The 18,498-nt window shown below is 46.9% G+C and overlaps 1 protein-coding gene across 1 annotated transcript; it reads right to left on the minus strand.

Annotated features, from left to right (window-relative positions):
• Positions 1 to 667: 667 nt before the first annotated feature.
• On the minus strand, positions 668 to 14,363 carry LOC115385707 (EMILIN-2-like). The gene is made up of 8 exons (XM_030087767.1): positions 14,189 to 14,363; positions 13,936 to 14,061; positions 12,492 to 12,682; positions 10,257 to 12,161; positions 3,141 to 3,452; positions 2,741 to 2,800; positions 2,460 to 2,591; positions 668 to 1,498 (listed from the first exon to the last, which is right to left on the minus strand). Exons 1-8 carry the CDS (start codon positions 14,332 to 14,334, stop codon positions 1,188 to 1,190), a joined length of 3,183 nt encoding a protein of 1,060 aa, XP_029943627.1. The 5' UTR covers positions 14,335 to 14,363; the 3' UTR covers positions 668 to 1,187.
• Positions 14,364 to 18,498: the final 4,135 nt, after the last annotated feature.

An 18,498-nucleotide genomic window follows, 5' to 3' on the forward strand; every position in this document is an offset into this window, starting at 1 on the left:
ACCCGCACGTCAGAAAAGGGTGAAAGTTTACAATGAGCTGATTTTAGTGGATCAGCATTTTAAAGGTGATGCAACATTGTGAGAAATAATGCAACTTTTCAAGACATAAAGTGCAAAATGCCAGTTATCAGAGGTTAAATGAACATTATGCAATAGTTTCTCAAAAAGAATTAAAACAGCCTTTTGCAACAATCTGTGCTGGAATCTAAGAAAGGAAACATCTACTTTTCTGACAGGATGGTGGAGCGAGTCACTATCGTCCAGTCAGTCTTAGTTCAGCACACATTTACCATGTTGCTTTGTCCAATCGTCTGTTCCCAGACATACGTACCGACTCTACTGCAACTCTACATCTCTTCTATAGTGACTCTACAGCTGCTCGAGAGGGACTGTACATTCTCTCTCTCTTACACTGTGTTATTGTGTTTTCAGTAGTTTCACAAACTTTTTGTGGCGGAGTATGCATTTTATTTGGATTAAAGTGGTCAACATGTCTTGTAAAATGTTGTAGGGGTAAAAGTTGCAAAGATCTGAATGTGGAGATCCAATTGGTACCACCAGTTCGCTTTTCTTTTTCTGTTACTTACCCCCCCCCCCCCCCCACCTTTTTTTTTTATTTCGTAACAAAAAGATAACATAAAAACAATTCATTGAGAGCATCAGGGAGCCACTGCAGACGACCTGGAAACGTGGAGGAATTGACATGTAGACAGGATATGATGCTGGGATATGAGGACATTGGGACATGAGGACGTGTGCATGTGGGGACATGAAGACATGAGGACGTGTGGATGTGGGGACATGAGGACAGGTGGACGTGCGGCTGCTCAGCAGCAGGTCGGAGGACGTCGGCAGTTCTGTTTTCTCTCTTGTGTTGCAGCACAGTGAAGACGGATTTCAAAATAAGCCTACTCTCTTCAGAATAAAGTTGAGGCAATACTGCACACATTATGTAGTCTCACGTTCCTTTTATTGGTGTTTGTGGACCCGGTCAGGGGCCTCCAGCGGGTCCCTCGGGGTCCAGGTCTGGTCTAAAGCACAGTGGTGGATTACTCTGAAGTTCATTTACACTTTTACACAACATTGACAAAAGTTCTGAGTAAAGATCAAATATATTACGACCGTCCAGGTGGTAGTGTTTGGTGGCGAGGACGCCACATTGTCCATTGTCCCTCCTGTCCCGGTGGCTATCTGCTGGCCCGCGGGGCGTAGAGCAGGACGGCGCTGAAGGTGGACAGGATCTCTCGGGCCTCGGTGGTGGCCAGCTGTCCTCCGGTCCGCACCAGTCCCACCCGATCTCCTTTCCTGAGGGGCAGGACCAGGCTGAAGGACACGGTGTCCCCGCAGCCACACTGCGGCCCCGCCGGCCCCCCGGGGCTGCGCAGCCTCTGGACGCTGCGGTTGGACACGGACAGCACGGCGTCCACGTGGTCTCCCTGCCGGGCCGTCAGCACGCCGGAGATCAGGTACCGGCCGTCCACCGGCACAGTGAACGTCCCTGAGGGGACGAAACATTCAGCCTGTTGGTGCAAAGCCAGACTTCTAGTGTTCAACTACACAGGGTGATGCCCCACTACCCAGTCTGATGTCCAACCACTTGGTCTGATGTCCAACTACAGACTCTAATGTCCAACCAGTCTGATGTCCAACCAGTCTGATGTCCCACTACCCAGTCTGACGTCCAACCAGTCTGATGTCCAACCAGTCTGATGTCCCACTACCCAGTCTGACGTCCAACCAGTCTGATGTCCCACTACGCAGTCTGATTTCAAACTACAGCCTGATGTTCAGATCTTCAGTTCAGGCTAATGTGAAGCATGGAGTTCCACAGGGTTCTGTCTTAGGACCCATACTAAGGTTAAACATGGAGTTCCACAGGGTTCTGTTTTAGAACATATACCTTCCACATTACACATGCTCCCTGTAGGGAACATCATCAGAAAACACTCCATTGTTCTGCAGATGAAACACAAACCTACTGATCAGTGAAACCAGATGAAACTGATCAACTTGTTAAACTAGAAGTTTGTCTTGAAAAAAATAGAAGTCTGGATGAGTCGGAATTTTCTGCTTCTGAACTCAGATAAAACACCTGAGAGAGAAAAGATGTAACCATCTAGAACCACTGCGAGGAACCTGCAGTTACTTTAGACCAGGTCTTCTCCTTCAGTTCCACATTAAACCAGTCTCTAGAACCTCCTGTTTTCTCCTGTTTTCTCCTCTAAAATCAGGAACATGTTGACTCAGCGTGACGCTGAAACATTAATCCTTCATTCTGACTCCACTGACACCAGACTGATTCCTGTTGCTCCACAGAAAGCTGCTTTTGACTGAAATGAGTTTGTAGCAGATCGTCCAGCTCACACCGATGTGAAGGAGCTGATTATGTGTTGAGGACTGTTCACTGAAGAGTTATTGAGGCCAGAAGTCCGTCGTCTGTAACAATAACTGGTGTGTACCTGTGTGGGGGCTGTAGTGCCCCCCGTCGTTCAGCAGGATCCTGTTAAAGCGAATGATGCCGAAGTCCCCGGTGAACGGCTGCTGTGTGAGGCCGGCAGAGAAGGAGTACTGCTCTGGACTGTCCACTGAACCTGAACACACACACACACACACACACACACACACACACACACACACACACACACACACATTTTGCTGTAATCAGTGCACTGCTTCCTTCACCCAGCAGAAGCGTTTTGTTCTGACTCCTGTGAAGACGCTGCTGCAGAAAGGCCGTCACCTGGAGAGTCCCCTGCTGCGTGATGGATGGCGGTCCAGGCACCCTTCACTTCTGCAGGCGCTGCAGGTATCAACACACACACACACACACACACACACACACACACACACACACACACACACACACACACACACACACACACACACACACACACACACACACACACACACACACACAGTCAGGCCAGCACACACTGGTTGCCTTACAGCCAGCACTGATCCACACACTCACACTATTCACTGCATCTTCTAAATGAAATAATGAAATAAACATGACCTCTTGTGTGTGTGTGTGTGTGTGTGTGTGTGTGTGTGTGTGTGTGTGTGTGTGTTACACTGGGTTTCTGCGCTCTCTGCTGCTCACTCGCTGAAATAACATCTGTAAAATGAATCCGCCTCACCTGGCGCTCCAGCAAATCCCGTCAAAGGCTCTCTGGACGAGTGCTCGGAGCCCCGGCGCACCGTCACCCTGCGGACGTACCCCGGGGGCCCGGCCTCGCCCTTCTCCACCACGGGCCTGATGGGAACGCCAGGCAGAGCGGGGTTGCCAGGCTGGACTGGCGTGTGCGTGTTGGGCAGGCCGGGGCTGGCCGGCTGCCTGGGGCTGGCCGGCCGGGGAGGGATGATGAAAGGGATGTGGATTTGTGGGATTCTGGGCCTGGTCTGAGCTGGATCTGGCACAGAGGCCGGCCTCTCTGGTCTCAAGGTCATTCCTGTGGAAAAAAAAAAAAAGTTGGTGGCAAGACCATAAAAATGCAGTTAATTTAGTAACTATGTGAAAGTCTGAAAGCTCATTTCTGCTCTTTGGAAACAGATTCGTGAGCATCAAACTGCAAACTTCAGACAGTGGAATAAACATTTTTCATTAATTCCAGCAGTTGGGCACCGATCAGTCGACAAATCAACGTACTGGTGAAATACCAAGAAGAAGAAATAAGCTACAGATCTGCTTGAGGTGACACTGCTGAACACAGAAACTCTTCTGCTTGAATCTACAGTGGAGTGTCAGTGAGTCTTAAGGCGGTACAGCAGCTTCACTGCAGTGAATCCAGTCTCGCCTGGCAGGTCAGACCTCTTTCAGACTGCTGTAGCCTACCCCTAACCCTAATCCTGAACACCTGTCTGAGGTTCCCTGATCCAGAGTCCAGGCTGTAACTTCAGATCAGAACGGGCAGGTAAACCTCAGCAGACACTCTTCTAGTCTTTGGTGCTCTGAAGGCACTTTAGCAGCCTCGCTGTGCTGAAAGAAAGCCTGGCAAACATGTAATCCCTGTCCTCTACGGCTGGCGCTGCCTCTTCACAACAAAGGCTGATGGTTTGAGTTCACGAACCAGGATATTTTAGTTTCAGCAGGCTGAAGAAAAACCTGATTCATGAAATGTTACATCCTCCTTCTCTGCTTCCTTCATCAGATCACTGAAAATAAAGTCCCGGGTTAAAAAGAAACATCCAATCCAAATGTCAAACTCCTGCATTCAATAGGAACCTCAAATCACTGAAAAGAGAACTTCAAATGAAAGAAAGCTTATCTAGAACCACCAAGACGAAGCTTTAACTTCTTGTTCTGCACCACAGAAGGTCAGACAGACAGACAAATGACAGACTGCATGAATCCTGAGGGAAACTCAAGTTTTCAGCAGCCCTCAGACACAATGAAAGAACGGGCAGGTTAATAACCACACCAACCTAAAGTTTAATACACAAAACAATTCTACTTTCAAACTAAATTTAACTGAAGTTACAATTTGTGAAAAGGTTTCATCTGTTTTTTATTTCAGCTCGTTGATCTTTTGTGTCATTTGACGCTTTCCCCGTGACTTCTTGGGAATTCTTCCCCCTACATGTTGGACATAGAGGTGAGGCAGCAGAAACCTTCCTCGTCCTCCCAGGGATTCGGGTTTGAAACTCAAAACTGATCAGCTGCAGTGGGCAGACACACTTTTGGTAACAAACTCTGTAATCTAATCGTCACATTTGTCTCATGTAGCTGTCTGAACTGCAAAGAGAAAAGAATTTAAAATAAAATAATATAAAAAAAAGGATATTTACTTCCATATAGTTCCGTGACAGTTTCCTGGAGCCACTACAGGAGAACACAGAGCCATTAGGAATGGGTGTAGAGCCTCTACAGATGGCTTCAGAGCTGCTACAGATGGATCTAGACTCGAGCCTCTACAGAGGACTCCACAGCCACTACAGACGGCTCAGTGCCACATGGCTCCACAGCTGCAGGATTCAGACTGTGATGAGAGCTGGACTAAAAGCTGACTGGAATCTACACTGACCACAAAATACCATCAGCTCAAAGAGACACCAAGAACCAGCAGAAGCCCATATGGTGACCACAAATGATCTAAACCGTCCAAAAATCTGAGGTCTGTCAAACACCTCTGTGGTCCTGCAGGTGACAGCTCGGGTTGATAAGCAGACAGAGGGTCCTGTTGGACCGCTGGTCCCCTCTGAAGAGGTCCAGATGGTCTCTCAGCTCCTCCTGCAGCCTCAAAGCTCTCATTTCTATTGCTGCCAAGCACAAGCTTGAACTCCTCAAGTCTTCAATGTGGATGTTTTCCTTGTGTTTCCACAGCTCGCCTCCAACTCTATTTATTTCTTTAACTTCTCACAGTGCCTCATCTGTGGGTGGAGCAGGAGGGAGAAGTCCTCTGGTTTTCTTGGAAGGACAACGTCAAGAAAAAAAATGTTGGGGAAAAAGAGCGAGCAGGGAGTGAAGAGAGAGACAGGAGGTGAAAAAAGGTTTGACAGTTATTTGAGCTGGACTGGGCTCAGATCCAAGCAAAGGGAGGAGAAGAAGCAGATCGAAAATAAGAGGAAAAAACTACATCACAGAGGTTGATCACTCACCATCAGTCTTTCTGCTGCTTTCTGTTTTCGTGTATTTAACTCAGTTGTGCTCAACTCAAAGCAGCCAACACAGTGATATCATGCATGTATCGTGTTACTGAGGCGCTAAACTTTTGCAATCCTGTCTCATACAACTGTTTGTTTTACCACCAGAGGAAGTACTGAGTCACTGCAACTAACACTCACCTCCGTATCTAACGATCGTTCAAGATCGGATAATCTCTGAAGAACAACACTTCAGCTCTCCGCCTGGTATAACCACCCACCAACATGCCACAACAAACTGAGGGAGTCTGAACAATGTTTTTTTTCCCCCAGAGTGATCAGGTGAAGCAGGTAATGCATCCTAACCTGGACTAAGTGTGTCCATTTCCCAACAGTAAGAGGTCATGGTGCTGGTTTGCTCAGTTCAGCTAAAGGCTAGGTCACACTGATTCCTACACGGTGCAGACTAGGGGTGTCAATGTTAACAGTGTTTTCTACACATGTGACCAGGACTTCTAACCAACATGTACCCGGTTACACATCAGAGATTTGTGATCTTTTTCTATTACAGTTGCATTAAATAACCACTAGAGGGTTCTGTCTCCACTGAAATACCTCATATTGTAAATAAATCAGTAGTTATCATGAGGTATCAGACAAAAGCATTGATTCCATCCTCAACCACTGACACAGGCTGCATGCCGAGGGCCACCGTTTCAGCTGTTAAGTTGCTGATATGTTCATTATGTGCCTTGTCTTATTTTTTTGGACTTGTATGTGAAATCCCTCATGCTAGCCTGTGAACTGCTAGCAGCTAGCCAGTGCTGATGCTGGCAGCAGCGTCTCTCCCTCCAGCTTGCTGGGGTGTTTCCATGGCAGCTGGTCTCTGGTGGATCCCGTGCTGCTGCTGTAAACCAGCTTTACCTGACACAGTCTCCATCTATTTCCACTTGTTTGCCTGAAAAACAGCCACAAAGTGATCCGCTTCTCGTTAGCCTTCGTCGTGTATCAGAGTTAACTTGAACACAACACTGACTGTGGCTGGGTTCTTTTTTAAAAGTAACATGCATCTATTGTGCATCTATTATGTAGGCATGTAACTAGCAGAAGCTTTCAGGCAACATTATCACCCCTAAAAATACTATATATGTTGGTGAGAAATGAACGAGGACGAGGAGGAAAAAATTATGTGCACATGGTTATTGATATTTCCAAATGGTCATGATTTGTTATCCATGTAAGCATTTACATGCATAGACATTGACACCCCTAGTACAGAGCAGCTACCATGGTCCTCTCCTTTATTTTCAGTTTATAGGAGAGCAAATGAAAAAACTATGAAGGTAGAGCTAATCAGCAAAAATGGCTAAAACAGCTAGCTAAACAGCAATACCTATGATGACCTGTGGGGGCAGGTTTACTTCCTCAGATGACCTGTAGGGGCAGTGTGCAAGCAAACCTAATCAAATGAAGGTGTGGAAATTCTCGACCCCCCACCAACCAGCCTGAACCGAGTCCCAGACTATGTTTTTGTGAAAGCAGCCTCAGCAATGGAGTCCTCCATCTAGGCAGGTTTACAAGATGGAAAAAATCCTCCTTATAATCGGAATGTAACATGAAGCGGTTTGTAAATGTGTCATATGAACACCTGAGTGGATCCGCTTCACTCGGAGCGGATTATATTCTGGGATTATATATTATATTTTTACTACCTTGTACAAACGGATCTGAAATATAATCCGCACCGTGCCATGCGGATCCACTTGGGTGTTTATATGACACATTTACAATCTGATTATGCGGAGGTTTTTTTGGCCGGTGTAAGCGTGCCTACTGATACGTTGTCCATTTGGGAGGACGCCGTATAATCCACTTTAGCCGGGGCCCTGGTATACAAGCGTTGAAAGTGGATCGTAAGTGCGTTTAATATGCATTTCAATATGCGTTTCAATCAGATTGAAAAGAAAACTCATGTAAACTGGGTTTCTGGGAGTCGTCCATCTGGGAGTTATCTACGACACCCCTCACACATCACCTCACAAAGGCCTATTGTTATGTGAAGTGGAGTGAGGTAAGGCAGGGGGGCTATGGGGGAGGGGAAGAGCGGTCCCTCCTTTACTGAAGCCAGTTTCTATGCTAGTCCAAGCTGAACCCTCTGCACTGGCCCAGTTTACATGGGATTTTTTTACAATCTGATTGAAAACAATCATATTAAAAGCATCATGGATGCCATATAAAGCGATGCACGTTCAGTCCTGGTCTACACGGACGCCAGGTGAAGTGGATTATTCTGTATCTGTGACATGAGCAGTCTTCAGCCCCTCACAGAGTGTTTTTATCAGATGGATATCTGGTCAAATAGTGTTCCAACATCTCCATCATACGCTCAATGGCGAGCGCTCCACTGGTCGCTCTCCGCTCCGGCGAGGCTCCGCTCAGCCTGTGGAGAAGACCCAGACATGCAGTCCCCACAGCAGCCAGACGACAGAGTCGAACCCCACAGGGTCCAGAACCACTCACTGCCCTACCCCAGAGGAGACCTGCACCACACCCTCCGCTGCTCTCCTGCTGGAACCTTATCTGCATTTATACGACCTCAAATGAAGCTTTGGAGCCTCGGCGTGGAAGAGAGCATCAGAACGCTTCTCTCCAGACTGAAGTTTGTGATCTTGTGTTTGACAACAGCAAACAGGCGGGTTCTTCTTGAAATCAGCAGCAGAGTTCACGAGAAGAGGTGAGGATGGGTGAGGAGAGGTGAGGAGAGGGGAGGATGGGTGAGTTAGAGCTGCTGTCATTTCAAACCACACACAGACACACAGCTTCAGAGAGTTTTTCTGGTTGCATTGGCTGCTCCTGATGAGTTTAGCTAATGAGGCGGTACCTCGGCTCACTATATGGATCCAGTTACAGAGTAGAGTGATGGAGGACGACTGGAGAAATAACAGAGAGATGAGGAAAGAGCGCCTGTCCCACGTCAGAGGGTGGGCCGGGTGATTCCCCACCCCCCCGCTGGGAGAGAGGCTGGCGCCAGGTAATGAGGTCATGTTTCAATGCTGGAAACATCAGACCTCAGAAGGGAAATGCTTGTATCTCTCCTCAGCGCTCGGTTACACCACTGTTTGGGACGATGCTGTAAGAAAGGGCAGCGCCGACCACGATCATGAGGCCCCGCCATGACATCACGGCCGAGGGCAGCCGGAGCATCTGGTCCGGGGTGGAGTCCCGCTCCATCCAGATCCAGCTCCGACTCCGGCTCCGGCAGTGAGTCAGGAACATAATGAGGACCAGACGGTACACATCAGGCTGAGGTCACCCTACGGGAATCTCTGGAGGTTGGTATGTGAGGAGAAAAGGGAGGAGGGTGTGTGTGTGTGTGTGTGTGTGTGTGTGTGTGTGTGTGTGTGTGTGTGTGTGTGTGTGTGTGTGTGTGTGTGTGTGTGTGTGTGATGGGGGAAGTGAGTTCTGCAGTGCTGTGGTATGAATAATAAAGGCTATGTCATGGTGAAAGAACCATGTTGGAGCCGGGGGAGTTCTCAGCAGCACTGCAGTTAAAACTTATAGTTTCAGGCTCTATTTACTCGTCTCATTCCCCAGATGAGAAAAAAAAAAGGAAAAGGAAAAGGGTGGAAATTGTTGGGGCAATCTGAATGTGAGCCACAGGAAATGTGGGCTGTGGGCCTCTGGATCTCGGTGCCCGGGCAGATTGAATGACAGTGTGGAGGCCCAGTGAACCCGTGTCCTCCCACTCTGGGAAATACCCTGCAGCCATTCGTGGGATCGGATCCTTCCTTCCAAGCCTCCGTTGTAAACCAGGCAAGCAGAATGCATTATATGGAGGATTATCTCCAGGAAAAGTTTGTGTTTACACAGATGGAAATCCCACTTGACAGCCTCATGAGTTCAGAGCTTCCTGGTTTGGGTCTTTTCAGTGAACACTGAACTGCTGACTGGTTTTTAAATGCAATTTGAAGCTAATCGTCATCATGAAAATGCTACTCGCTAATGAAGCCCAGCAATGGTTAGCTCACACGCTGAAAGAGAGACGCCGTTAAGAGTCTCCGCCCAGCAGCAGAAGCAGACGGACAGACCAGCTGATCCACCAGTCTCCAGCATGCTGCAGTCACTCACAGAGCAGACGCCTTTAAAACTCCACCTTCTTAGAGACTTTTATCCAAATCATATAGCACTGGTACCTACCTGATCCACCTGAACCCCACCTGATCTGTCTGAACCACCTGAACCAGGAAGAATACTACTGTGTTGGTCTGAAACCAGCCGTCTGCAGTGGTTTCATCAAACTTTTACTGGATCATGTGGAAATAAACGTTTTCATCTCATTTAAATTTGCAGTAAATCAAACAGTCTCTTTAGATGACTCCTAACTCACAGCTGGAGGAGACCAATGTGACAGATTGACAGTTTGCTCTCCACGGCAGGAGACACATATTCAACCCTTCACCTTTCTGAAATGAATGGCGAATAACAGAGCGTTTTCATCTTCAGGCTGTTTGTAAGCAGTAGCCTGCTGGTGGGATTGCTGTCGCTGGTCTCAGGATTTGAATTTACAGAGGAATGGGACGGCCATGTTGGTGCTCCATGAATAAGACTGAAATGCAGGTTTGATTTGGCTCAACCGACCATGACATTAAAATAAACACAAACTGCTCACTTACCTGGCTCTTTAGCAGCCACGTCCTTCAAGACATGTCTGGCCATGGCAGACAGCTGTGTCTGAAGCCTCTGTAGGGAGTTCTGCAGATTCGCCAGGTCTGCGCCGTTCGCCTTGCTGGTGTTGTTCATCCTACCGATAGAGTGCCACAGACTGCTGACGTGCCTCTCCAGTCCGTCTTTCAGGTCTCTGATGTTCCCCAAGATCATATCTAACCTTCCACACACCTGTTCCAGTTTGCTTACACGTCCATCTATGGCAGACACGCCCAGAGTGCCCTGTGTGCAGCGCTGCAGCTCAGAGGACATCTGCCGACTGAGGCTGTCCAGTCTCGACTTCAGCTCCTCCACCTGGTGGTTGGTGGATCCACCTGAAGCCCAGCTGTTCTGCCGGTGGCTTTCAGAGCCGCCCTGGTTTGCACTGCAGCATGTTGAGCTAATTTGATGCATGTCCTGCCTGTATCTGTTCAGGGAACCATTGATCCAGCTCACAGTTCCAGCAAGACCAAGCACATTCTCTTGGAGATTGATCAGTCCTTTCTGAAAATGCTCCATTGTCTTCACACGTGTCTCAAATCTTTGGACGTGATCGTCCAGCTGCCTCAGCTTGTCCGTGTTGAACCTGACATCTGTGCTCAGAACGTTCAAGTCACTCTGGTGCTGCTTCACGTCCTTCAAAGTGTTTCCTGACCCGTATGTTGCGGGAGCTGAACTTTCTCCACCTGCAGTAATTCCAGACTTTGAACATCCCACGGAGCACATCTCTTCAAGAGCACGGACCTTGTCCTCCAGACTCTGGCTACTGACATCCACAGAGTCTCCCAGCATGCTCAGGAAGGAGCTGTTGCTCATTTCTGCCAGCACGCTTGTGAACTGCTCCTCCATGCCATTCAACCGTCCTTCTAGAAGTTTCTGAAGTTTTGCCACTTCCTCTGAAATTGTTTTAGTCAGCTTCTCTTCGATGTAGAAACAGTGTGTTTCTGCATTTTGTTCTGTGATATTTATACGAGCCTCCAACTCCTCAATCCACACTCCAACGTCGCTGGCTTCCTGAGGCGCGGAGAGGTGAGCCAGCTCATTGTCTATGCGGACGTTGAGGATGCGGTGAGCCTCTGCGATGCGGTCGATCTCTCGCCACAGGTCCTTGTGGTCGCTGTGCTCTTTGGCCTCTTGGGGCGGATCTGTCTGCCTCTGCGTTCGAACAGGTCCGTCTGAAGCAGCCATGTCCAAGCGCAGTGCCCGGATCTCCTTTCTCAGCTCAGCCTCTTTGGTTTCCAGTACCTTGGTCATTCTGAGCACAACTTGATCATCGCTGTCTTCACAGGTCTTCTGCACCGCCTGGATTTTGTCTCTCCATGAGCTCTGGACTTTGGCCACTTCCTCCTCCACTTTCAGGTCCAGCTCTTTCTTCAGTTTCTCAAATTTTCCATCAATGTAACTCTGCATGGCCTCGAAATCTGCAACGGCCAGAGTCTGAGCCTGAGAGGCGTCCATCAGGACACGGATCTGCCCCTCGTGATTTGTTGCAATCCCCCTCAAGTCCTCCAGAGCTTCATCTTTGCTTTTCAAGGCATTACTGATATCATCCATCCGGGCGATGACCTTTTCCAGGGCCTTCTCTCCTGCAATCCCTCCTCTGGTTGCTTGATGACCGTCTAGCACTGCTGGAGTATCCTCTGTTCCTGCCGCCGTGGCCCCGTCAGGGGGGCGCATGTTGTTCAGAAGAGTCACCAGCATGTTCTTTGTGTCGTCTTGCAGATCTGTGCGGAGGGTGGTCGTCAACCCCGTCAATGCCGACTGGAGATCCAGGACCGTCTGCGAGAGACGCCGAACTTCGCCTTCCAGAAGCTGCACTTTATCCGTCCCGCCGTGTCTGGTCTCATGGTGTGCCGTCTCTCTGCGCTCCGGCCCTGAAATCATGGAAAAACGCTTTGTTTGTATCGTTACACAGGGTTAAAGGATGGTGTTTACATCAACAGTTTACACTAAAGAGAGAAATGCAGTTCAGAGAAGCTGTATTAAAGTGATGGGTGAGTCACAGCGGTGTCCAGACTGTCCTCCTCTTTGGAAGGTTTCAGTTAGTAAAGGTTTCTGTTAATGTTGTTCCCTGTGCTCTAACACCTTTCACTTCTCTTGAGGACAGACTACCTCGAGGATCTACACGATGCCAGACTAATCATTTCAAACCATTTTTAAATACTTCACATCCTGTATCTCTGGAAGCAGAAATGTTTCCATACTCTGAATGTGTCTGGTTGTATATCCGTGACCCGATGGAAGGAAGGGCTGTGATCCCGCCACCGTTTGTCCATCTGCAGACGGTTTGAGGTTTTGACATGACGGTCCCTGGAAACCAGGACAGCATCTCCACTCCAGCTCTGTCACGGTCTTGTAGGCAGTCTTGTACGTGGGTCGAAACCGAGTTTTGTATCTATTAAACGAGACAGACGTCACAAAAAATGGTAACTTTCCTTAATAAAACCCAACAAAAACTTATATTCTGACTTCCAAATGATCAGTTATGTTGTTAAACACAGAAGAAGAAATAATTCAGTGATGAAAGTTTGTGAAAAGAGTTATTTCCTGGAATCCCCACAGAGTCTGTTTGTTTTAGTCATTTGTAAAAGAGAAATGTTGCTCTCCGTCCAGAGAAAGGGCTCCCTCAGAAACAATAGATGACATCAGTTCCTTCAACTCAGGGGTCATGTCCCGCTCCCCATCTGGAAAGTTGATGTCTAAAACATTCACCGCCTCACATTTCCCTCTGCTGCTGATAAGTCGGCTCAGACAGAAACTAAAAGAAACTGAAAGCCTGGTGGAAAAGTCCATGAATACCGCGGCAGCAGAGCGAGCTGCTCCAGGCTGGAGCTCACGTGATAACACACAGCCTCCATCTCCTCACGGCTCACACTGCTGGAAACACTCCGGCTTCCAGGAAACTTTCCTCCTCAGCTGACTTTCTCTGGATTTATACAATCACAGAGCTGAAGATTTGCGAAAGGATCAAACTCAAGTCAGTTAAAAAGACCCAAACATTCAAACGTATTCAATTATCAAACAAGAAGAGATTTTAAAAATGGAAAAAAAAAAACAGTCAGACAGATGTAAGAAGAGCCAAAACAGTGGAAGAAGCTAAAATGTTGAAAACAAGTCATTTTTTAAACCTAAATGATAGTTGCAAAACTTCAATGCAGCCAAAGCCAGTTACTGGTATTGATAACTATATATAGATATCGAAACGTTCTGAGCTGTGATCTCTTTGTTTTAAAGGTTAAATATGTTTTGTGACTTCAGCTGAACTTTATTTGTAATAAAGAGGAAAAGAAAACATCTGTCTGGGTCATAAAGGTTTCAGGGAGAGGAATAATTTTATTTTATTTTTATTGTAATTATTTACTTTTTTTAACCACTGTAGCAGAAAGATTATTTAAAAAAAGAAACTGAATCCTATTGAGTAACCTCTGATTTTATAAAGGAGTTGTTATCGTGCTGTTTGCTTTTGGGTGGCTCCCCGGACCCACTGACCCCTGACCCCAGACCCCCACACCCACTGACCCCAGACCCCCACACCCACTGACCCCAGACCCTGGACCCACTGACCTCAGACTCCTGATCCCGGACCCACTGACCCCAGACTTCTGACCCCGGACCCAGTGACCCCTGACCCCGGACAGGTGTACTCACGTCACTTGCTGCAGACAGTCGTGCTGGTAGGGCGGGCACGCGGCCACCACGGGCTCCTGGAAGCTCTCCACGCGCCCCTGCACGGTGCAGCTCACGTTCCGCTGCACCACGAACGCGCACCAGTTCCTGAGAGACACACGAGCACAAGTCAGGACGGACTCCCCAGCCAGGGTCCGGATCTGGATGTGGAAAGCCCCCAGCAGCCCCTCGTCCGCCCCACAAAGCCCGGGGAGTCGGTCCCGGTTCCTCCTACCTGGTTCTGTGTCTGTGGAGCGGCGCGGAGGGCGCGGAGCCCGGGAGGGGGTCGAAGGAGGAGGGGGCCCCGGGACAGGGCTGGAGGCTCAGGACCAGAGTCAGAAGTGTCCACATCCAGTCCATGTCTGTCCCACAGCGCTTCATGTCTCCTCAGTGTCCAGCTCCCCAGCCTGAAGCCCCGCACAGCCCGCAAGTGACGCGCCCGCCCCCCGCTCCCCCCGCACACTCCTCCCAGGGCCGGAGCAAAACAGAGAGGAGGAGGAAACAGCGGAAGAAGGCTGGAGGGGAGCAGCTGGAAAACAGCGAGGAGAGCAGGGAGAGAACCAGGAGGGTTATTTAACCGACCGGGCCGGTCACTGTGGGAATTCAACCCTCACCCAGTCATCCCCTCATGTGGGTTCCTTCATGTTCAGTGTCTGCTGATTACTGGAGGCAACATCTCAAGTCTAAAAAAGTTTTATCAGGGCTTTTAATCTGAAGGTTTGCCTGTTGCTGAGTCTATAAAAGCTTCTTACTGGATCGTGATAAAACACATCTGTCATTATTCAGCCATTCATGACTAAAAACATCTTTACTGATCCATATTTACTAGAGATGTAAGATTCATGTATGCATGATATTGGAATCAGTGATAAACTTCTTCAATATTACCAGCTGATTTTTATTTCCATCTAGTTACCAATCTGTGGGTTTAGAGTTGCTTTAAAAACAAGTTGCTGTTCAGCCATGGTTCTGATGTTTCTGATTGATTAGTTTAATTGATGAGAGTTGGCATGACTGGTTTTGGTTTGAACTTAAAAGTCTAGAACAGGACTGTTTTGTCCGTTTCCTTCCACTAAATATTGTTTCACTGTTTGAACTTTAACTTTACAATCTAAGTTGTAAAATAAATCTCCACTGACTCCAGTTCTGTTATCGAGTTTGCTCAGTGAGAATGTTGTCAGGACATGTTGTGATATTTCTGATTTAGACTATTTCTCTGATTTCAGTTGAAAGTAATTGAAGTTATAAAACCTCTTCAAGGTGTTTTAATTAGTGATTAAAAACTTTAAAGTTAAACTGAACTTTGATGGAGGAACTTGTTGCAAGTTTTAAAGTTATTATAAAACTAACTACTTATTTAATTAAATTTGTTTTATATTTTGCATTTGAAGTTGTGGAAAATAAAGAAATTCATTACTTTATCATAATGAATGTTCGCATGATTTTCAGCATATAAAATCATCTTGCATGTAAACCAGTATTGATCTTGGTAAATATCAGCCATAACACAATGTTTATTTCAGACATGGACCAAACTGACAGTGCTTTCCACTGTTCATCACATTCACTCACCAGTGGAGGCATCTGCCATGCAAGCACTCAGTCCATCCACTGGCAGCGGTTCGGGGCTCAGTGTCTTGCACAAGGACACTTTCACATGTGGGAATTGAACCAACACTCTGAATGCCAGAAAACCTTCTCTACCAACTGAGCCAGTCACACCAGTCAATTTGATCGATCAAACTCTTCATTTTTTGCTGATGACACATATAATGTCCACACTGAATGTGTTTAGTGGAATGTAGAGTTATATCTAAGAAATGAAGAGGACTCATCAGTTTACCATTGAGTGTCGTGTCTGTGACATACTGAATGGGGTTTAAAGCTCTTTACAATATTCACTGCCATAACCACTGAATGGAAAAACCCTCATCACCTAATTTGGTATCAATACAGTTCACATGTTACACCTAACTACCGAGGTCTTTTCAGACAGCAGAGACTCAATTCATGACCAGATAAACATTAAAAAACCTTTTCATGGAGAAAATCAGAAAAAAATGTAATTCTGTACCCTCCTGTAATAGTTCTCAAATCTGCTTCATTCAAACTGCAAATGAAGCAGTGACTCTACATCTCTATAGTAACTCTACAGCTCCTCGTAGTTGCTCTATACCTCCTCTATAGTGACTCTACGTCCAGTTTGTTTTGAAACTATATCTCCTAAGTGACTCTGTACTTACTCTATTGACAATAGAGTAAGTATGCAGACTCACAATAGACTATTGTGTGTCTACATTTGTTCTCAGTGACTAAACATCTCCATAGAAACTCTAAATATCCTCTAAGTGACTCTACAGCTCCTCTGTAGTTACTCTACATCTTGTCAGGGCCCTCCGACCCAGGCCCGCAGCAGCACACCCGAGCCCCCCAGCCAGGTCGACCCCCCGCCCTCATGGAAGGGGACAGCCCCCTTGCACCAGGACCCAGGGCCCCCAGTCCCACACACCCCAGAGCACCCCGGCCAACGGACATTAGCCGGCACCCACTGATCCAGGGCCCCTGGAGCTCCCGCCCTGCCGCTGCCAGGCAGCCCCAACATCCACCCCCCCATCCAGACCAAACACGAGGACAACCCCCAGCGAAGGAGCCCTGACCCCCACCCCAAGGCAGCGCCAACCACCCACAGCCATCAGGCCACCCCCACCTACATCTGACCCCCAAAGTGGGGGACCCCCAAAGTCCTCCCCTTACAATAAGTGATGGGGCTGATCACAGGGGACTAGAGGGAACCAGATTCGGCTCACTGATCCTTTGAACAGACAAGACTTTTCATCTTGAAGACACTGACACTTTCACTGACAGGAAAACTTGCTTTTCAGGAATGAACTGTCCATTTTGAACAAGTGACAGGCTCATGCAGATCATCAACTGGGTTTTGTGGTTTGTTGGAATTGTTTTGAGAAATGTATTCACTGCTGTGCAAATGTAGAAAGTGATGTGAGAAAATGCACCAAAACAACTGAGAAAAAAAACTAAACAAAGAAACTCATCAGAGGATTGAGACAGTGTCATTTAACCAGCAGAGGGCAGCACAATGAAGGGTTTTTCTTATTCTCCACAGGTAGAGTTACAAACAAGAAAGAAAACTGCATATCTGGTAGTTTGCATGTTATGGATCAGCAGACAGATTTAGAAAAAAAAAAATCTTAAATGATTTAAAATGCACTTTTTTCCAAATGTTAATTCAAATATAATTTGTACTAAATAATGTAGGGACGATCTTCAGGGAAATGAAGTTTACTTGAGAGATTTTTGGAAAGAAAATGTGAAACATGTTTGATCACTTCTATATAACTTTGCAAGGTATGTTGTGGGGGGAGACAGACGCACTGGAGTGGACTGATAATGATTCACTGTGTAGTTTATACCCAGATGCAAAATGGAAAAATGCTGTGACTGTGGTTCATCCATGTGACTATTGTTGCCTGTATTGGAGAACATACATACTTTTTATAATCACTCAAAAACACGACACAAACATGCTGAGTGTGTGTGTGTGTGTGTGTGTGTGTGTGTGTGTGTGTGTGTGTGTGTGTGTGTGTGTGTGTGTGTGTGTGTGTGTGCATTTTCCTATCCTTGTGGGGACCAAATGTCCCCACAAGGATAGGAAAACCTGGCACGATGTGCCTTGTGGGGACCTTTTTCTGGTCCTAATGAGGGGAAACAGTGTTTTCTTGGCCATGTTGTTGTTACTGAAAAAAGTAAAAGTGCAAAAACATTTCTTTCAGGTGAGGCTTTGTTTTGGTTAGGGTTAGGGTTAGGATAAGGGGCTACGAAATGCATTATGTCAATGAGTGTCCACACAACTATGGCTGTACAAACGTGTGTGTGTGTGTGTGTTAACCACATTCATTTTCATGTATCATGTTTTATTTACTTTAATTATCACTGATTCAGTTTTGAGATCATGTTGATGTGATTCTCTATGCTGATGACAATGTTGTTTCCATGAATTACCAAACTCGGCCTCTCATTGTTTTTTCATTGATGCTCATGACATGAAGTGAATTCAATAAAACTGATTTTTATTCTTCCTCATGGTGTAACAGCAATATGAGCTTCAGGTGTGTGTCTGTTTGGAGGAATCAGATGAAAGATGGAACCACAGAGAGAGTAGAAAGAAGTGAGTTTCATGAGTGTGAGCAGCAGCAGATGTGAATTTATTGTCTGTGGTTATTAGAACAGATAAAAAAAATGTTACCAGCTCAACACATTTCCTTCACTGTAGCAGACAGGATGTGTGGTTTCTGCTCTGCAGCCTCCACACTGTGAACTTTAAGTTTCTCGTTATTAACATGACGGTTACAACTCTGTTCTTCTATGGGAGAAAAGTCCGGATATTCAGAAAAGAGAAACAAAGCCTGCAGTCTCCTGATGGCTGCAAGACTCCAGTTTTCACAGTGTTAGATCAGATTTTATGATTACTTTTAGTGCACACACACACACACACACACACACACACACACACACACACACACACAC

The sequence above is a fragment of the Salarias fasciatus genome, unplaced genomic scaffold (assembly GCF_902148845.1).
Source record: "Salarias fasciatus unplaced genomic scaffold, fSalaFa1.1, whole genome shotgun sequence".
NCBI classification, from domain to species: Eukaryota; Metazoa; Chordata; class Actinopteri; order Blenniiformes; family Blenniidae; genus Salarias; species Salarias fasciatus.

Excerpts from the sequence above, each read along its gene's own strand:
- LOC115385707 (XM_030087767.1), bottom strand. The coding sequence starts at position 14,334 with ATGAAGCGCTGTGGGACAGACATGGACTGGATGTGGACACTTCTGACT. Across the intron at positions 12,162-12,491 it reads TACAACCAGACACATTCAGA|GGCCGGAGCGCAGAGAGACG; the intron begins GTATGGAAACAT and ends CCATGATTTCAG. Across the intron at positions 2,801-3,140 it reads GGGATTTGCTGGAGCGCCAG|CGCCTGCAGAAGTGAAGGGT; the intron begins GTGAGGCGGATT and ends TGATACCTGCAG.